At 36.5% G+C, this 21384-nt stretch overlaps 1 protein-coding gene across 4 annotated transcripts in view; it reads left to right on the top strand.

Annotated features, from left to right (window-relative positions):
• The first annotated feature begins 950 nt into the window (after nucleotides 1–950).
• LOC149820971 (putative inactive DNA (cytosine-5)-methyltransferase DRM3) overlaps nucleotides 951–21384 on the top strand; it is a 149764-nt gene continuing 129330 nt past the window's right edge. For 2 of the 4 annotated variants that reach the window (XM_089982147.1, XM_089982145.1), the window contains exons 1-6: nucleotides 966–1040; nucleotides 3109–3186; nucleotides 3277–3402; nucleotides 3745–3841; nucleotides 3914–3960; nucleotides 6825–6944. In XM_089982147.1, coding sequence (XP_089838273.1) covers nucleotides 3184–3186; nucleotides 3277–3402; nucleotides 3745–3841; nucleotides 3914–3960; nucleotides 6825–6944 — 393 coding nt within the window. In that variant the 5' untranslated portion in view covers nucleotides 966–1040; nucleotides 3109–3183. Of the gene's footprint in view, nucleotides 1041–1082; nucleotides 1155–3098; nucleotides 3187–3276; nucleotides 3403–3744; nucleotides 3842–3913; nucleotides 3961–6824; nucleotides 6945–21384 lie in introns of those variants that run through there. The other 2 variants (XM_089982144.1, XM_089982146.1) reach the window with 2 other exon arrangements.

Below are 21384 nucleotides of genomic sequence, written 5' to 3'. Positions count from 1 at the left end.
AAAACTCCGTTTAAATTTTAAAACACGTCCCGTACAATAAAACTTTGAAAATGAGAAAAACGACTGAAACTCCGTCTTTTTTCAAAAGGTCGGTAAAAAAACGTGTTCTTTTGAACAAAGCGTTAAGAACACAAACATTTATATTTAAACAAAATACTTAAAAAAAAAACTCAATTATGAATCCAATTGGGTCAGATCTTGAGTTTGAATTTGAATCTCACGATTCCTATATTCTAACTTGTTTCTCACAGGAAAATCTACGCCGTTTTTTTGACACCGTTTTATACAATTTAAATCGAATTAAACCCGTATGCATTGTTTGACGATTTTTTTGCGATTCATTTTTTAATGCTGTTTTTTCAGGCGTAAATTTCAATACGAGACCTTTCAAATTCAATATTCAATATTAGACGATTTTTGCCGTTTCAACTTTTACGTATTGCCAACTGTGATAACCAATAATGACGTCTTTTCGAAAATCTCTCTATTTATTGCCAGATTTTAAAAAAACTGATATAATCTGGAACATACATGACATTTTCGGAATATCATTTATTTTAAAAATATCATGTTTTTTATCACAATATTATCACGTTATTAAAATGGTATTTATATGTATATACTTATATTGTAAATGTTTTTTCTTAAATATATATATTATGTAATTTTCAAATTGAAGTATATCAATACCTTCATTGGTTTCTCCAGCAAAACAGATTTTCTAAATTTATCGGGAGATTTTTTCCTGCCGAGAAAATCCCTATAATAAGATTTGTGCATGGTCAGATGCTCATAATACCTCACTCTCTCTCTATATCCCATGTGGTAAGCGGGGTACTGTGTCTTGCTGAAGGCGCAGGATCGAATCGCTGCCACATGGGGGGGCGGGTGGTGTTCTGGTAGGGTCCGCCTAACCCCAGCTTACCTTTAAATATATATATATATATAGAGAGAGAGAGAGAGATGGGGAAAGTACAAGGGAGAGAGTGCCTGCAGTTACACTGCTACAGCTGCACAGGGTTCATTCATTTTTCTTCGAGGTAACTCACGCTTCCACACTTCGTCTTCAACCACCCACGATATCTCTACCTCTTGCTTCAATTGCATCTCTCTCTCCATCTTCCTCTCTCTCTCTCTCTCTCTTCACCTATCTGGTTTCTCTCTTCCATTGGAAACTTTTGATGTTAACTTTGCTCCCACCATTTTGCTGATATTAAGTGTGCATGCGTTTCTTATTGCTATTCCCTGAAAAAACAAAAAGCTATATGTACATATTTTCAATTTATTTTACACTAGAGAGTATCGACTTTCCCCCCCCCCCCCCCCCCCCCCCCCTTTTTTAGTTTATTACATGTGAAGGGATGCATATTTTGCTGTTTCCTGGGTTTTTTGTTTGATATTTGGAGAAAGAAGGGGGAAATAGGAGCAAGTTTTTTCCCAAGTGAATGGTATTGGTGAAAATCTTCATTCTTCTTGAAACACATGATCCAATCTCTCTTTCTTATCTGATGGTTAGTCTGTGTTGTTGGGGTTATGATATTCTAAGCTGTCGTCAATGCATTAGCTTGTGTTCGATTGACGCTTTAGCTTCGTCGATGATAGTAGTCCTTTTCGCGAAATATGTGATACTCTTACATGTTTGTTGTTGCTTCTTCGTAAAAATTGTTTTTTGACTGCTTAGGATTACTTGGTTGTGTGATTCTAGATTAACGCTAACAGGTGTTTTCAGGTAATTGGTGTCTCCCTTTTGTAGATTCCATATGGTGTTGTTCTGAGGTTGTTATCCTTGGGAGTTATAATAGAATAATGTAGTCGTTTATTGGTTATTAAGTTTATATGGTTGAGTGCATGACGGAGTGTGAACTTCGTTCCCTCTCTGTTCATGATCGGGTAGAAACTGTGTTCCCTACTCTCTGGAGCATGAAATGAATGCCATTACCATGACCTGAATAGAAGAATATATTAAAAAAAAGAATAGAAGAATATATGCGTCTGTGGCAATTCAAATGTTTTAGTAAATTCGATGCATTTGTGACACAAGATGACTGCAGTGAAATCTAAAACATGGAAAATAGCTACAAGAACATTAAACATTGTATTACAATAATACTTCAATTGCGTTCAAGTGTTGCGATTTGTAATGACTTACAGCATCTCGTCAGTCGGATGAAATGGTTATTAGCAAGCGAGAAAGCTGTGTTTGGATTTGGATAGTGGTTTTGTAATATTTAGACAGCTTGATAAGTGGGATGAATAAAGCATGTCTCAAGTTCTTGGCCTTTTACATTTTCCCAAAATAGCTGTTGTTCAATATATTGGGCTTCTGTAATCTGGATCTTGTTCTTAAACACAATGCTACTTTATAGTATGCCATAGAAGCACTTGCTGGTGATCTGCAGGATAAGCTTGAATGGTGCAGGAGTTTGGTCCTGAACAATGCACTGATGTACATCATAGAATCCAGAGATTGCATGCTCTCTTCTTCTTCTTTCTTTGTCTTCTCCCATGATTATGGTCCTGCTTCTATTTGTATGTCAGGCCACTGTGGTCCTTCTGTTAGCTTTGCTGTCTCACAGGAAATGAGGATCTTACCAAAAAACATTGCTGAACACAATAAAAGGTTAGTGGTACCTGGTTCAGTGACTTTATCACTGTTGTCTTTGTTCAGCATAATAAAAGCTGATGAACTAACTTAAAAAGAGGGCATCTAACAAGTTTTCAGAGTAAGCTTGGCTAAATAATTGTGCTACCATGATTCTATTCTTGCTTCTCTCCCTTCAGCTTGCTCTGGTCATCTCACCATTTTAACTGGGAAACATCATGAAAGATTCTGTTAAATGCCTCAAAGATTAAAAACTGTATTCTTATGCTCGTTTCTGAACTTTGTTATTATTGCACTCATTTTAACCATTATGACAAGCCTATTGAAGAAAAAGAAACCAGAAAACGAATATACAGAGAAAAAGACAAATCAGTCGAAGATATTCTTTTGTAAAGTGAAAAATGCTGCACAATTTAATGATGCTCTATTGAATTTTTCTGATTCAGCAGAAGTTTGATTGGTTGAATGATGCTATCATCAATTACATGAATGTCAGGTTTTTGCAGACCTCCAAGAAGCCTTTTGGCAAGCTGTGAATTGCAACCCGGTGATCTTTCCCTGGTGTTTTTGCAATTATTTGAATGGTACCCTTGGCTTTTGCCCTTTATTTTTTTAATATTGTTTTTTTTTTCTTGTTCTGATTCAAAATGGCAATTACATTTTTCATTATGTAGGAAAATGCAAATAATCATGGATACAGTTCTTCAAATGATGAGGGTGAGATCGAGAGTAAATTGCCAAAAGTTATTTTTTTAGGTTCAGAGCCATCTTCAAATCCAACTGATACAAAGAAAGTGCAGGTTACTTATCTTTCTTCTGCCACCTGTGATGCTCCTATGAGCAGTCAATCAGTTCCTTAGTTAATTGTTTAAAAACTCATTTGATGGCCTTAGTCTTTTGGTGCTCTTTTGCAAATGTCTGTTTTGTGGTTAATCACGAACAACTTGAGCGATGCACTTAGAAGCTGAGGTTATGAGGATTATGACTCAAAATTGTGGGAACTACATCTAAGTGCTCATACATGCTCATGAGCATTGGTTTGCTTTTGTTCATTATGTATTCCTCAGATATTTCTTGTTTAATCTTAGGAATGTGTTGTTTATTCATTATGACTTCCTCACAAATGTGCTGTTTGATCTTAGCAATGTGTTGCAAGCACATCACAGGGCTCCTTGAAATCTCACTTTGTGGGGATGGGATTCTCTAGTGAGCTTGTTGATCGGGCCATCGAAGAAAATGGTATGCTCATCCTTGTTGTGTATATGGATGGTTAAATTGAATATGCAATTAATACATTTATATCATATCCAGGTGCAGATGATGCAGAGCTGCTGCTTGAAACACTCTTCACATATTCTGTAAGTGAAATTCCTGAACCTGAGCTTGGCACTTTGTGTAGAGTGGCATAAAGACTAGATGGTGGATATAGTGCACATTTTATTCTTTAAGAAAACTCATTGATACTCATTGAAACTGATTAATGTTCATTTAGTGATTACAAAGATTGAAAATTTTTGTTGTACCTGGACATGACAGGACAGTCATCGTAATGAGATCTGATGAACTGATGCATGTATATGGCTAACTGTGGGTTTTATTTAGTTGTTTGTATTCTAGTACATGAAAGAAAATATGATGGCTGATGAGGTATTGTTGTGTGCTATGTCACATGGGTACGGGTACGGAGGGTACAATACAACAATTTTAAAAAATGCGGGTACGGAGACACGGCTATATATATAAATATAAAGAGAGAGAGAGAGAGAGAGAGAGAGAGAGAGAGAGAGAGAGAGAGAGAGAGAGAGAGAGAGAGAGAGAGAGAGAGAGAGAGTTGGGTTTCAATTTGGATTATACATGGATCCACTATATTAGGATCCATATATAACATATCTTATAAAAGGGGAAGGCCCCCTTTTTGCTCTCTCTCTCTTGTTTGCCCCCCCTCTCGTTTACCTCTCTCTCTCTCTCTCGTTTTCCCCTCCCCCTCTAGTTCTCTCTCTCTCTCTCTCTCCCCCATCCAGGCACGGTCGGATCAGGGTTGGACCTGATCCGGTGCGGGATTGAACCGTACCAGACGTGTACCTGTACCCGTACCAGTACCCGTGTCCAACCGTGTCGATACAGGTACGACGGGTGCAATGGAGTGTCGTTGTGACATAGGTTGTGTGAGTTGAAATGTTGAAAATTTGAACTTTTCTTTTTTATGTGTGGAATCTAAGTATTCAAAAGCGCTAGTTGGCACCTCTGTAACAAATATCGCGAGATTTATGAAAGTCTTGCGATAATATCATGAGAAATTGCCTGGCAATTTAAAACGGCAATTTCTCACGAGATTTTCAAAATATTGCGAGATTTTTGAAAAATACATAAACACTGCGATTTAAACACAATATTTACGTTTTAAACAAATATTTATCATGAAAAAACCATGTAATTTTATTTATAAATAATTTGTATTAATATTTTCTTATAATTTTTTTTATATTTTTTAATTTATTTTTTTATTGCCAAGATTTTGCAAAAAAATATGCGAGATTTATGAAATTTTTTCAATTTCTCGCAAGTTTTTGACAAACAAGATTGTGCCGAAAAAAACGTTTGTCACTATGTTGGCACCTATCTGCCAGCCCCCTAAAAGGTCTAACCGGTGCCTAGGCAGGGCTAGTCAGCCTAGTCGGGACCCAAAAAAAATAAAAAATAAAAAAATTACAATAAATTCTTAAAAATAATACAAAATATATATTCAACACAGTTTATGATGCTAAACAACTGAAACTTAAAAAAATTCATGAATGAATCTAAATAATTAAACATAATTACATTTATAACATTCAACTTCATCTAAACAAATATTTGTTTAGCTGCGTGATTTAGAGATAGATAAAAGAACAAAAAATATTTAAAATAAAATTACTAAAAGTATGAAAATAAGGAAAAAACTAAAACACTTAAATATTTCAAAATACTCCAAAAAATGTGATTATAATGTTTTAAATATTATAAAAATAAATGTAAAATACCATCCTTGGTGCCCTTCCTCCAACCTAGGTACTTGCCTGCGCACCTCGGCTGTAGATTTGTGCCTAGGTAGCCTAGGCAGGATTTTAACTAAGTGTGGAATAAAGCCTTTTTTGGATAGTAGGGGGATCTTTCTTTTCTTTAGTCTTTGTATGAAAGAAAATTCAACTTCCTTTGTTTTGTTTTTGCATATGACAAGGACTTCTAGGTGTGAATCATAGCCATTGATATTGCTGATATTTTCAAAATATCATGATAATATTGACATTTTTAACTGAGCCAAAAGTATTGGTAAAATATCACTATACTTTTAAGCAAAGAAATAATGCCTATTTTTAACCTTTTTTTTTATTAAAGATAAAAACTGAAAAATCATCAAAATCTTTCCAAACAAAAGCAACCAATTTAATCAGATTTGGGAGTTTTTTTCAAACAGGAAAGGACAAGAGAAGCAAGCAAGCAAGAGGAGAATGAAGGAAAGAAGCGGAAAAGGAAGGAAGGAAGAGGAGAAGGAAAGAAAGAAGGTAAGAGAAAAGAAAGAGGAAAGAAGAGGAAACAGCCAGAGAGGGAAGGAAAGAAGGAAAGGAAGGAAGATGAGAATGAAGGGATGAGAAAAAGGAGGAGAGAAGAGGAGCGGCAACCAGACAAAAGGAAGGAAGGAAGCAAGAGGAGAAGGAAGGGAAGGAAGGAAAGGAAGGAAAGGAAGGAAAGGAAGGAAGAAAGAACAAAAGAAGGAAGAAAGAAGAGGAAGAAGGAAGAAGAAAGAAGAAAAAAGAAACAAGGAATTTTCTATTTATTTTAATTTTTTTTTCAATTTTTGCATTTTTATTTAATTTCTATAAATTTATCCATTTTTTTTAAAGTTCTGAGGTTTTCCCGAGAAAATCACATTTTGAAAATAACTCCAAGAAAAAACCTCGGCAAGAAATTTCTGAGAATGATACTGGTGACTATATTGCAAATATATTTTATTGTTTTTTTATAAGAGCAGAAAACACATAAAACTGTTTGGTTATAGGATTCTTTGTTCTGGTAACAGAGGTACATTGTTCATTACAACAACAGGTTATTATGGTTTGTTAACTTTGTTACCTGATGTTTTATTGCTTCCCATATATTCCTTGTTATTTTTAAGTTGCACTTATGGAAGTTGTAATAACAATTACGTGGTGATCATCAAATCTTTCTTTGTTGATGTTTACAGGCTCTTGGAAAATCTCCTTCCGAGTTTGCTGACTCTCCCAATAAAGAAGCAATTCTGTTAAAAGAAGAGTTCGATCCAATAGTTGAACTCAAAAATTCAAAAAGTAGCCAAGAAGTTGAGGTAACTTGCCTAGACTTTTTGTTTACCTGGGGTTTCTATATATGTGGTTTAACTTTTCTAATCTTTCTGAATGCATCTTGAAGTATGTCTGACACTGTCTTAAAGTTGAGTATACTTTCATATTTAAATGGTTGCTATTCTAGTCAAGTTACATCTTTGCCATTTACTGGGAAAAAAGGTGCATGTATTTATTATGTTTTTTTGTCCTGGAAGTATGTAAATATATCATATATCAAGAACATTCATAGTGTAAGATAGAAATCTTGTCTTTTCTCCATCTTCTCTTTGTTTCTGCATTTCTTCTCCATTTCATTCACAGGAATCACAACCCTTCTTTTTTCTCTCAGTCTATTCTTTTGCTGGTTCTGCTTACAAAAAACGTGAAGTGGATACCATGGTGCTAGAATAGCTGCATTCTGTTAAAATATTGTGTATATACTCACTGATATACATATATTTATAAATATACGTATATCAGGGGTATTATGGTCATTTCATGTAAAGTATTTTTAGCACAGTCCATTAAGGACTGAAAAGTCCTTTTTTTTCGTATATTGTAATTCTTGTAGCCGTTGGGGGCAGTCCGTCCAACTAGTCGTTGGACTGCCCCCAACGGTCATAAATATGACAGTTGGAGGCTGTCTAACGACTGTTGGAATGCCCCCTTTATGCTCAAGTGAGGCTCTATAAATAGAGCCTCACTCCCTCTTGTAATAGCATGCTTTTTTAAAGCTTTTTGTGAGAATACAAATCCTCTTTTATTCTTTTAGGCTTTGTGCCTCTTGTTTTATTGTAAAAGTGATATTTGTTGTCTCTTTTGTGAGATTGTTGTTGGTTCATTAGAGACCATTTTATATTTGTGCACTTGTGTAGCTTTTCATTGGTATTGTAATAGTGCTCTATCATTTCATTACATGGTATCAAAGCTAGGCTCTTGAAAAAGTAGAAGCTTTCTTGGGATCCTACCTGTGGTGGTGCTCTTCACACTCGTGGTCATCCTTAAATTCCTCAACTCAAAAAATTCTTGTAATCATTATGGGAGAAAGAGATTCTGCCTCCATCATCTCCTATAAGCTCAATGCGAATAATTATTTGATGTGGGCGACGACAATGGAGAATCATATCAAGGAAAAAAATTATAGGGCTTTGTTAGTGGGACCACTAATGAACCGCAACTCAAATTAACTAGAAGAGAAGGAGATAAAGTCAAAGTTTTGTCTGAAGAAGAAAAAAAAAAGCTTTACAAGAATATCAAAACAAATTGGAAGATTGGGAAGCGAGTAATGCTCAAATTCTCTCATGATTTATAAATACCATAGAGTTCAAAATCGCCACCAATATCATCAAGTTTGTTGAGACTAAGAGTTTTTTAGTAAATAAGTTTTTCTAAACTAGAGGTTATTTGAATCTTAATATTTAATGAGGGACCTGGGTGTAATTTCATTCTTTGGACTATCTCTATTTAATATAGAGATTAGCCCTAATCCAAGGTAACGAGTTTTCTTTTTTCTAAGCAGCCGTCTCTCTCTCTCTCTACCCCGATTTCTGTGTTTATTTTCAGAACATCAACATGGTATCAAAGCAGTTGATCTTGGGAGCGTGATCAATCTTCCAACGAAAAAAAAAATGAAAGTTCTGGATGTCGTGATCTATATGGGAGCAACGGTCGTGATCTCTATGCATCTGCGTGCGCATGTTATCGTGGGTCGTGAATCTAGGTGCCGAGTTTTCCTTAAAATCTATTTGGGTGTTTGATTTCAGACGTGATTCCCTGCTATATCGTGAAATATTATTTTTTTTTGCCGTAACATGCTGTCGTTGGTAGTGAATCTGAGTGCCGAGTTCCTCTCAGATCTTATTTGGTTGTTCATTTCTCAGAACATAAATATCAGCAGTCGTGATTCCTGTTGTGTCGTGGATTTTTTTTTTGTTTTCTGTTCGTGGAAACAACAGGCTGTGTTCGTGGAACCGAGTTGTTTGATTTCAGACGTGATCAGAACTGAATGTTAATATCAGTTCTCTGTTCGTGGACTGTGTTATGGATTATTTTTCCAGTCGTAGCATGAGTGCTGTGAAAACATAATGTTAACAACAGTTTCTGTTCGTGGAAGCAGCAGGCTGTGTCGTGAAATATTTTTTTCAGTTGTAGCAGGAGTGTTGTGAAAAACAAATTGTTAACAACAATTTTTGATTCAATATTCAGTATGGGTGAATCCTTGAAATGTGACTCCAAAATTGAACATATTGGGGAATATAAGGCTTTTGCAAACCCCTTCTCGTATGGTTCCTCTGTTAGGTTGAATGAAACTAACTATGCCAGGTGGTCCAGAACTTTTATGATGTCGGTATCAGGACATCGTAGAAAACATATCTTGTTGGAAGATGAACCTAATGAAAAGGTTGGAAAATACGTTACTTGGGATGAAGATAATGACATAGTTATGTCATGGATCATGAATAGTGTCGAACCCCATATTGCAGATGGTTTAATTTACTATCATACTGCCAAACAGATGTGGGATAATCTTCGAGATACGTACTCACAAGAGACTAATGTGAGTCGTATCCTGCAAGTCGAACAGGAAATATATAATTTGCATCAGGGAGATTAGACCTTGGCCCAATACTATGCCTCTGTCAAAGCTGCATTTAAAAGACTCAATGCTTACAGGCCTCTTTGTTGCACAAAACAAAAGGATCATCAAGAACAAACTATGGTTGCTCGGTTTCTTACAGGTCTCTCTTCAGAATTTTCTGTTGCAAAAGTCCAGATGTTGACTGGATCAGATGTACCTACTCTTGCTAATGCATACAATCGTCTGAGTAGACTTGCGATTTCTCTTCCACAATCTCAGCCTATGACTCAGTCATCTGCTCTTGTTGTCTCGTCTGGTTATGGGCGTGGAAATATTCAGAATATCAGAGGACGAGGTCGTGGACGAGGTATGAGAGGCAGAGGAAAACTTCAATGTACATTCTGTGGAAAATCTAGACATTTAGAAGATCGTTGCTGGGATAAGCATGGTCGGCCAACCTCTTCTTCATCAAAGTCTTATGCTCCTAAAGCAAATGTTACTACTCTCGAAGCAACAAATGTACAGGATAATATCTCTGCAAGTGATAGTAGTATCACCCTCAGTCGTGCTGAATATGATGAATTGATAGCTCTTCGCCCCTTGAGCTCAACTCCTCCTGTAGCTGGTGTTGCCTACTCAACAGGAAATCATCTTCATCCGACTGACAGTAAGTGGATTATGTTAAAATATGTATATATATATATATACATATACTTATATATATACATCCATATATATAAGTATATATATACATATATGTATATATATACGTATTCTCTTTTATTGAAATACCCGATAGGGGTATTCTTGTAAATCAGCCAATGTATTTTTCATTTTTCCTTTTTTTCCTTTTTTATTATTTCTTTTTATTTTTCTTTCTTTTGGATGACCACAAGGGGCCCCACTCTTGTAGTCATTGGGGCCCCAACGGTCAGATTTCTGACCGTTGGAGCTCCCAACGGTCAGATTTCTGACCGTTGGAGCTCCCAACGACTACAAGGGAGCCCCCTTGTAGTCCCTTCTTTGAGCCTCCCTCCTCTATAAATAGAGGAGGTGTTCTCCTCTTGTAGCATGGGTTTTTAACCCTTCTCTTCCTTTCTTCAATAATATCCAACTTATGACTTTAAGTCATTTTCTATATTTGAGAGTTTTGTGTGTGCACATTTGGTGTTTGTGTTCTTGGCTCTAGCGGTCACTCTTTAAGAGTGACTTTTGCTCTATTGGTGCTTCCGCCTCTTTTCCTTACATGGTATCAGAGCTCGGTTGGTGATTGGGCTTTTCTTTGGAACGTGTGACTCTCATTTTTTGAAGAAAGGAAGGACTTTTTGGTGTCGATGGAAGGTGACTCTAAAGTGGAGCTTTCTTTTAAGCTAAATGGGTCCAACTATCTCATGTGGGCCTCCGCTATGGAAAATCATCTTAGAGGTAAGAAACTTTGGGGTTTTGTTATGGGAACTACTCCCGAACCCTCTCTTGTTCTCACCAAAATCGAAAATGAAGTTGAAAAGGCTTTAGATGGCGATGAGCGCATCAAAGCTATTAATGATCATCAATCGAAAATTGAGGATTGGGAAAGTAACCATGCCAAAATTTTGGCATGGTTTATGAATAATGTTGACCTTAAAAATTGTGCTAATATTGCCAAATTTAGAAGGGCCAATGAGGCTTGGTTTTTCCTTAAGGGTATGTATACCCAAAAGGATCTTGCTCGACAATTTTTTTGTCAAGAAAAAATCCGTTCCACCAAACAAATGGACATGAGTGTCCGGGACTATTTTAGCTCTCTAACTCCTCTTTGGGATGAACTTGCTCTTCTTGAGCCTAAGTGGGTGGCTCCAGAAGATATTGAATTAAGGAGGGAACAAATTGAAAAGGAACATTTTTTTTCAATTTCTTCATGGTCTTCGCCCGGAATTTGAACAAGGGCATCTCTTCTCCATAGAAGCAAAGCCCTACCTATTGAAGATGCCCTTGCCGAGATATGTCAAGAAGAAACTCGACTTGGCTTGAGCATTAAGAGTGATGAAGTTTTGGCCGTTACTAGGCCCGGATCGAATGTTAAAGCATATAGACCTCCCCATTTTAACAAAAATAGTAATGGGCCTAGAAAGAGAATAATATGCCATTATTGTAATGAACCGGGACACATTAGACCGGTTTGTCCAAAACTCAAAGGAAAGGTAGCCGCAGTTGGGGAAAATTCTCCAAAGGAAGCAAGTACCAAAGAAGGAGACATCAAAGACACTCTAAATCACATCTCCGAAGTTCTCCAACATCTTCTCAAGGCTTCTCCTTCAACATCCGGGGCCGCCATCACCTACTCTTCATCACCTCCAGGTATGTGGATACTAGACTCTGGTGCTTCTTTTCATATGACATCTCATAAAAACTCTCTTTCAAATGTTTTTTCCGAACCCATATCCTCTTGTGTTTCAACGGCTGATGGTACATCATTAAAAATTGAAAGTATTGGATCACTTGATTTTAAAAACTTTTTCGTTCCTAAAGTAAGAATCGTTCCTAAAATTAATTTAAACCTTTTTTCCGTGTCTCAAATCACTGATCATGGATGCCAAGTCTCTTTCTCACCTAAAGATTGCACCGTGCAGGATCTCCGGTCAGGGAAGCTGATTGGGCAAGGCCATAGAAGGGGTGACCGCTACTTTATGGATTTTTTGACTCTTCCATTTAAGTCATCTTGCAATCTTGTAAAAGACAAAAGTATTGGAATATGGCATGAGAGACTTGGCCATCCAAATTTTGTAAAAATGTCTCTTTTTCCGTTTTTGAACAATACTTGTAAAGACAATCACATGACTTGTAAAGATTGCATTTTTGGGAAATCTAAAGCTACCCCATTTCCTCAAAGAAGTTACTTTACCACTCGGCCATTTGAACTTATTCATTCCGATGTGTGGGGACCTTCCCCTATTTTGTCTAAAGGAGGTTTTTCATATTATGTGGTCTTTATTGATGACTTCACTCGATTTACGTGGATTTACTTCCTAAGTCGCAAATCCGAAGTTTTCTCCTTCTTTAAAGAATTTCATGTAATGGTCAAAAATCAATTTTTGGGAAATCTATCTATTCTTAGGTCCGATTCGGGAGGTGAATATATGTCCAATGACTTTCAAAACTATTTAAAAAAAAATGGAATTTTTCACCAACGTTCTTGCCCCAACACTTCGCAACAAAATGGTCTTGCGGAAAGAAAGCATAGACACATAATTGAAACTACAAGAACGTTATTAATTTCAAGAAATATTCCAAAATCCTTTTGGGCCGAAGCGGTTCTAACCTCTACATATTTTATCAATAGAACTCCATCCTCGTTGAAAAATCTTTCTCCATTTGAAAAACTTTACAATGTCTCCCGATTATAAAAGACTAAGAATTTTTGGATGTAAATGTTTTGTTCTAACTCACAAGAATGATAAACTTTCTCCTAGGGCTATTGAATGTATCTTTTTGGGATATGGCGAAAAACAAAAAGGTTATCGATGTTTTGACATTCTTAAAAACAAGCTTTATATCTCTAAAGATGTCACATTCCTTGAAGAGGAAAATTGTTTTTCGCACCAACCAAATGAAAATATTGATTATTCCTTTCTATTTGACTTATTGCCTAAAGAAAACATCATAGATGATGATATTGATCCTAGTGAATCCCTTAGTGAAGATCTTTTTGAACATTCGAGTGATGATCAAAACTTAGAAGAAAATGTTTCAAGACAAATTCAAGTCTACTTTAGAAGGAATGAAAGAAATCCTCCTTGTGCCCTTGAAAAGTTTTCCCAAAGTGAATCCATCAATGAGACCTCTCAAAGAAGATCAAATCGGATTTCCAAAATACCAAATAGATTTGTTTCTTATGATTCCTTTTCTCCTAACTTTCGAGCATGCCTACTTGCTCTTCACTCCTTTCATGAACCATCTCATTACAATGACGCTAAGCAATGTGCTCATTGGAATGAAGCTATGGAACTAGAACTTAATGCTCTTAAAAAGGCACAAACTTGGGAAATCATTGATCCTCCCAATGGCAAGAAACCCATTGGATGTAGATGGGTTTTTAAAGTAAAAACTAAGAGTGATGGTTCATTGGAAAGATATAAGGCTAGGTTGGTAGCCCAGGGATATGCCCAAGAGTATGGGGTAGATTATGATGAAACTTTTGCCCCAGTTGCTCGAATGACTAGTGTTTGAGCTCTTATTGCTATAGCCTCAGTTAAAAAATGGCCAATCTTTCAACTTGATGTCAAAAATGCCTTTTTGAATGAAAATTTAAATGAAGAAGTTTATATGGAACCGCCTCCAGGTATGAATTTAAATGGAAAAATTTTGAAATTAAAAAAGGCTTTATATGGACTTAAGCAAGCTCCTAAAGCTTGGTATGATAGGTTTAGTAACATATTAATCAATTTAGGATTTTCTTCTTGCTATAATGACACTGCTCTTTTTGTTAAAAGGACAAGTGACTCCATTATTATGCTCCTACTGTATGTTGATGATATGATCATTACTGGGAATGACAAAAAGGGAGTAAATGATGTAAAGTCCATGTTAAAAGAAACTTTTGATATGTCTAACCTTGGTTACTTGAGATATTTTTTAGGGATTGAAGTGGCTTATTTCCCGCGAGGATACATCTTATCTCAAATGAAATTAGCTGCAGGAATTTGTACCAAGTCAGGAATATCTGATGAAAAGAAAGTTGAGACTCCCGAAGTTATTAATGCAAAACTGAGACTTGAAGATGGTGTTCTACTTGAGGATCCAACCCCCTACCGTCAATTAATCGGATCTCTCACCTATCTATCCATCACATGTCCAGACATAGCTCATGCTGTTCATGCAGCAAGCCAGTTTCAGCATGCACCTACTTCGGTTCATATGGCAGCCGTAATGAGAATTGTGCGATATATCAAAAATACTATATCCAAGGGACTCTTCTTATCCTCTTCCTCATCTCTTGACTTAACTGCTTTTACTGATGCTGACTGGGGAAGAAATCCCAATGATCGTATCTCAATAACGAGTCTTTGTATTTTTTTAAGTGAATCCCTCATTTCGTGGAGATGCAAGAAGCAGCAGAAGGTTTCACTGTCATCCACTGAAGCTGAATATCGGGCCATGGCAATGACAACTATGGAAATCGTATGGCTCAGAAGTCTCCTTGCTGACATGGGCGTTTTCATTTTCAGTCGCACCAAGCTCTGCTGTGATAACAAAAGTGCGATATACATTGCCAGCAATCACACCTTTCATGAGCGGACCAAGCATATCGAAATGGATTGCCATTATGTTCGAGACGAATACCTCAGAGGGACTATCTCATTACCATATGTTACTTCAGAATATCAACTAGCTGACTTCTTGACCAAGGCGCTCCCAACTCCATGCTTTATGTTTCTCCTTAGCAAACTTTCGGTCTTCTCCCCGTAAAGTTTGAGGGGGCGTGTTAAAATATGTATATATATACATATACATATATATATATATACATCCGTATATATATAAGTATATATATACATATATGTATATATATATATATACGTATTCTCTTTTATTGAAATACCCGATAGGGGTATTCTTGTAAATCAGCCAATGTATTTTTCATTTTTTCCTTTTTCCTTTTTCCTTTTTTCTTTTTATTTTTCTTTCTTTTGGATGACCACAAGGGCCCCCACTCTTGTAGTCGTTGGGGCCCCAACGGTCAGATTTCTGACAGTTGGAGCTCCCAACGACTACAAGGGAGCCCCCTTGTAGTCCCTTCTTTGAGCCTCCCTCCTTTATAAATAGAGGAGGTGTTCTCCTCTTATAGCATGGGTTTTTAACCCTTCTCTTTCTTTCTTCAATAATATCCAACTTATGACTTTAAGTCATTTTCTATATTTGAGAGTTTTGTTTGTGCACATTTGGTGTTTGTGTTCTTTGTCACTCTTTAAGAGTGACTTTTGCTCTATTGGTGCTTCCGCCTCTTTTCCTTACAGATTATTGACTAAGGTGCATCCAGACACTTGTGTGAAAATTCACTTGTTTTTTCAGATCTAAAGGATATTACTGTTCATCGAGGAGTCTCATTAGCTGATGGGAGTTCCTCCCCGGTTGTTGGTCAGGGAAATATTTTTATATCCTCCTCCTTACAATTGAAAAATGTTCTTCATGCTCCAAACTTTCCTCAAAGTCTACTCTCTGTTAGTTGCCTTACAAAAGAGCAAAACTGTAGAGTAATATTTGATCTAATGGGTTGTCATTTTCAGGATTTGCTGACGGGGAAGAAGATTGGTGGAGGCTATGAAGAAAATGGAGTCTACTACCTACATTATCTAGTGAGGAATGTTCATGCTGCACTAGAACACTCATTCAGTCCTGTTCAGTAGCATCGTCGACTTGGTCATCCTTCATTGTCAAAGCTTCGGTTTGTCTTTCCTCAAATTCCTTCCACTACATCCTTTCAGTGTGAAGCATGTCAGCTGGGCAAGCATCATCGAAGTTCGTTCCTTTTGAGTCAGAGTCAGTCTAGTAATAAAGTTTTTGAACTTCTTTATGCAGATGTATGTGGTCCTAGTAAGATTCCTACTAGGACTCAGTGTCGATATTACCTTGTTATTGTTGATAATTTCTCTAAGTTGTCATGAGTGTTTTTAATAAAAGAACGATCTGAAGTTCCAAGTATTATCAAATCCTTAATTCTTGAAATAAAAACTCAGTTTGAATCTATTGTCAAGATTGTTCGCACTGATAATGCTCTTGAGTTTAAATCAAAAGTTCTGTTACAATTTTACCAAGATCATGGCATTCAACCCCAAACTTCCTGTGCCTATTCATCTCAACAAAATGGGGTGGCTGAGCGAAAACATCGGCATCTGCTTGATGTTGCCCGGACCATTATGATTCAATCCAATGTTCCTGCGTTATACTGGGGTGATGCAATTACCACCGCTTGTTATCTGATCAACCGCATGCCTTCATCATCTGTGGGTGATCAAATTCCATTACATATCCTAAAACCTAATGCTCCACTCTTCTCTTTCTCGCCAAAAATATTTGGATGTGTTTGTTTTGTACACAAACTTGGACCTGACCATGATAAATTAGCTGCTTAAGCTACCAAATGCATATTTATAGGTTATCCCAAAAATCAAAAGGGATATCGATGTTATGATCCTATTTCTCGCCGAGAGTATGTCAGTGCAGATGTATCTTTCTTGGAATCCACTCCATATTTCTCTAGTACCGGTTCCCCGCTGCAGGTTGATCCAGCTGAGTCTTTTCCATTACCTATACCTCCTTTTTTTTGGAGTCTGTGCCCTCATTACCAAACCAAACTTCATCTTCTTCAAGATTTAATGATCCTCCATTGGTATATGTACATAGAGCTCCACCTCCGCAAGTGCCTTCATCTTCTTCTTTCCCTGAGGTAAGTTCTACTGACAATAGTGATCTTCATGATGATGATAACAAGCCTATTGCTCTACGCAAAGGGACACGACAATGTACCTTATATCCTATATCTCATTTTGTCTCCGATGCCAGAATTGGAAATCAGATGAAAACGTTTATTTCAGCCTTATCTGCTGAAACTCCTCTGAATTATCAACAGGCAGAACTTGATAACCGCTGGAAGCTGGCTATGCAAGAAGAAATGGATGCTTTAGTCTCTCAGCATACATGGGATCTAGTTGATTCCCCAGCAGATGCTGACATTGTTGGATGTAAATGGGTATATACATTAAAGTAGAGATCTGATGGTTCTATTGAAAGGTACAAGGCCAGATTAGTAGCAAAAGTGTATACTCAGACATATGGTATTGATTTCTTTGAAACCTTTTCTCCTGTTGCTCGGATGAGTACCATTCGTCTTGTTCTCTCAGTAGCTGTTCAGCATGGTTGAAGCTTGTGCAAATTAGATATGAAAAATGTTTTTCTATATGGGGATCTATCTGAGACTCTTTACATGCAACAACCTCCAGGATTCAAGGTTGAGGGGGAGTGTCAAAAGGTGTGTAGATTGAGGAAGACGATTTATGGTTTGAAACAAAGTCCTCGTGCATGGTTTCAGAAGTTGTTTGAAGTGATGTCACGCTTTGGCTTTAATAGGTCAGCGACAGATCATACACTGTTTATCAAGAAAACTAATTCAGGCATAGTTGTTATGGTAGTATATGTGGATGACATCATTCTTACAGGAGACAATGTAAAAGATATTGAAGCCACAAAGGCTCATCTTCAAAAACACTTTGTTACAAAAGACCTTGGTTCACTGAGATATTTCCTGGGTATAAAAGTTGCTAGGAGCCGTGAAGGGATGGTTTTGTCTCAACGGAAGTATGTTCTTGAACAGGAATGTTAGGAGCTAAACCAACAAATATTCCCATGGACCAGAAAGTTCAGTTGTTTGAAGAAGGGTCAAAACCGGTTGATAGCAAAAGCTATCGCTCCCTAGTCGGGAAGCTACTGTATGTAACTGTGACCAGGCCGGATATTGCTTTAAAAGTAAGCAAAATTAGCCAATTTATGGACAAACCAACTGAGGTACACTGGAATGCAGCTATAATGATTCTCAGATATCTAAAATCTTCTCCTGAAAAGGGATTATTGTTCAAGAAAAGTGGAACTCTAGAGATAGTGGCCTATTCTGATGCTGACTATGCAGGATCTGTAGTGGATAGAAAATCTACCACAGGATTCTGCGTGTTTCTGGGAGACAACCTGATTTCTTGGAGAAGTAAGAAACAAAATGTGGTGTCTAGGTCGAGTGCAAAATCAGAATATCGGGCTGTGGTCCAAACAACTGCTGAATTGATGTGGGTTCGTACTGTTCTTCATGATCTTCAGGTGAAGGTTTCCTCTCCTATGACTATGATGTGTGATAACAAGGCCGCCACATATATAGCGAACAATCCTGTCTTTCATGAGAGAACAAAGCACATTGAAGTTGATTGCCACTATGTAAGAGATATGGTGCAAGCTGGTCATATCACTACCAAATATCTAAAGTCAGAAGATCAAGTTGCAGATATGTTTACAAAGCCTCTTGCTAGACCAAATTTCTCAAAATGTTGTGACAAGCTGAGCATGATTGATATCTATGCTCCAGCTTGAGGGGGAGTGTTGAGACTAAGAGGTTTTTAGTAAATAAGTTTTTCTAAACTAGAGGTTATTTGAATCTTAATATTTAATGAGGGACCTGGGTGTAATTTCGTTCTTTGGACTATCTCTATTTAATATAGTGATTAGCCCTAATCCAAGGTAACAAGTTTTCTTTTTTCTAAGCAGCCGTCTCTCTCTCTCTCTCCCTCTCTCTCTACCCCGATTTCTGTGTTTATTTTCAGAACATCAACAAAGTTTAAGAAGGCATGCGATGCATAGATCTTTTTAAAGAATACCTTCATCTAAAAAGATATGGCTAGGCTATATTATCTTCAAGATAAGGTACATAATGCAAAACAAGGAGATAAAAGTGTAAGAGATTTTTACGGTATTTTATCTCCTATTTGGGATGAACTAATTATGTTAGAACCAAAATAGGAAGGTTCGACTATTGAAATGATATGATCTCAAATAGAAATAGAAAATCTTTTTTCTTTCCTTTATGGCCTCCGACTGGAATTTAAGCGAGTTAGGTCCTCTTTACTTCATAGGACCTTAACTCCTTCTGTAAGTGAGGCACTTGCTCAAATTTGCCAAGAGGAAACAAGACTTGAAATGCACAAGTCTAATGATGAGGTCCTTGCCATGGCAAAACCCAAAAAGTTTTGTAAAAACATATGAACCACCTCACTTTGAGCGAAAATTCAATGGGGAAGGACATAATGGAGGATGATACAAAGGCAAAATCATTTGTCATCATTGTAAGGAATCAGAACATATAAGACCGGATTGTCCCAAATTTAAAAAGGTAGCCGCCTTAAGTAAAGAACCTCAATAAACCAAGAAAGGGGGCAACTTCAATGATTTGACAATTGCCCAAATAACGGAAGCTGTCTCACAATTTCTTAAAGCCATTCTTTCTACATCCGGTGCCGCCATCTCCTCCTCTTCTCTTCCGGGTAAGTCTTCTTTGATTTTGGATTCTGGAGCTTCTTTTCACATGACTTATAATGAGTCTCTATTATCCGATTGCACTAATTCATACTTTTCATGTGTATCAACCACCGATGACACTTCTTTAAAAGTCAAAAGTATAGGAAACCTCAACAATATTTAAAAAAACTTTTTTGTTCCAAATGTGAGGGTTATTTCAAAATTAGACTTGAATCTTTTTTCAGTTTCTCAAATTTTCGATTATGGGTGTAAAGTCTTCTTCTCACCTAAGGCTTGTTGAGTGTAAGTTCTCCAGTCAGGGAAGCGCAAGGCCATAGAAGAGATGTAATCATGTCAAAGACATTAATTTAGATCTTTGGCATAAAAGATTAGGACACCCAAGTATATCCAAATTATCTCAGTTTTCATTTTTGAAATTTTTTTGTGAAGATAAAGATTTTGTATGTGAAGACTATATACTTGGAAAAATGCAAATGACTCCTTTTGGATTTAGAACCTCATTGTCTAATGAAAATTTTGAATTAGTGCATTCGGATGTATGGGGTTCTGCTCCCGTTATGTCAAAAGGAGGATATTCATATTATGTTATATTCATAAATGCTTTTAGTAGACATTCTTTGATTTACTTCCTCAAACTTAAATCCGAAGTCTTTTTGTGTTTTAAAAATTTTCATAATTTTGTTAAAAATCAATTTAAAACAAATATTAAAGTCTTCCACTCTGACTCAAGGGGAGAGTTTCTTTCGAATGAATTTTAATCATATCTAAAAACTCATGGTATTGTACACTAATGATCTTGTCCTAGGACCCTTCAACAAAATGATATTTTCGAAAGAAAACATTGTCACATTATTGAAATTACTAGAACTCTACTTATTTTAAAAGAAATTCCAAATTTTTTTGGGCCGAAGCCGCCCTCACCGTACTCTACCTAATAAATAGAATGCCTTCTCAAATATTGGAAAATAAATCTCCTATTGAAAGACTTTTTAAAATTTCTCTCGACTTGAAAATGCTAAGGGTACTTGGATGTAAGTGTTCTGTGCTTCTTGAAAAATATAACAAACTCTCTCCTAAAGCTATAAAATGTGTCTTTCTTGGATATGCCGAAAATAAAAAAGGCTATCGATGTTATGATCAAACAAATGACAAACTTTATGTTTCTAGAAACGTTACTTTTTTTGAAAATGAAAATGAATTTGATTTTTTGAAAAACCTATGAAAGAAACCGAGATTGCCTTCTTGTACCTAAATCAAATAGTGAAATTGTTAATGATAATGACATTGGAAATTTTGAGTCTATTAATGATGCTATTGAAGAAAGAGAACCATCTCATGATCTCTTACAATATTCTAGATGAGATAATGGGAAGCATCCATGTGCTTTTGAAAGATATAATCAATCAACAATTATTAAAGAAACTAGAGTTAGAAGATCTGAATGAATACATAGGCCTCCAACTAGATTTGTATCTTATGAATCTTTTTCTCCAAACTATAGGGTTTGTCTTCTAGCTATGCATTTATATCATGAACCATCTAACTACAATGAAGCTAAAAACATAAAAGAGTGGGTTGACGCTACGAAGATAGAATTAGATGCATTACACAAGGCTCATACCGGGACAATTCAACCTCTTACCAAGGGAAAGAAGACTAAACAGAAGGGAACACTCGAGGGTTTGTTATACTGTGCATTTTATTAACCCGAATGTCTAACTGAAGCTGAAATCCTAAGGGAGCGATATCATAATCGAGAGAACCTCCTGAAGGCCCAACAAACAGAATGCACCTTTAACTTCTGCAGAAGAATT

Source organism: Nuphar pumila, chromosome 12, assembly GCF_984573655.1.
Source record: "Nuphar pumila chromosome 12, dmNupPumi1.hap1.1, whole genome shotgun sequence".
Classification (NCBI taxonomy): Eukaryota; Viridiplantae; Streptophyta; class Magnoliopsida; order Nymphaeales; family Nymphaeaceae; genus Nuphar; species Nuphar pumila.
This window is presented reverse-complemented; position numbering and strand designations above follow the sequence as displayed.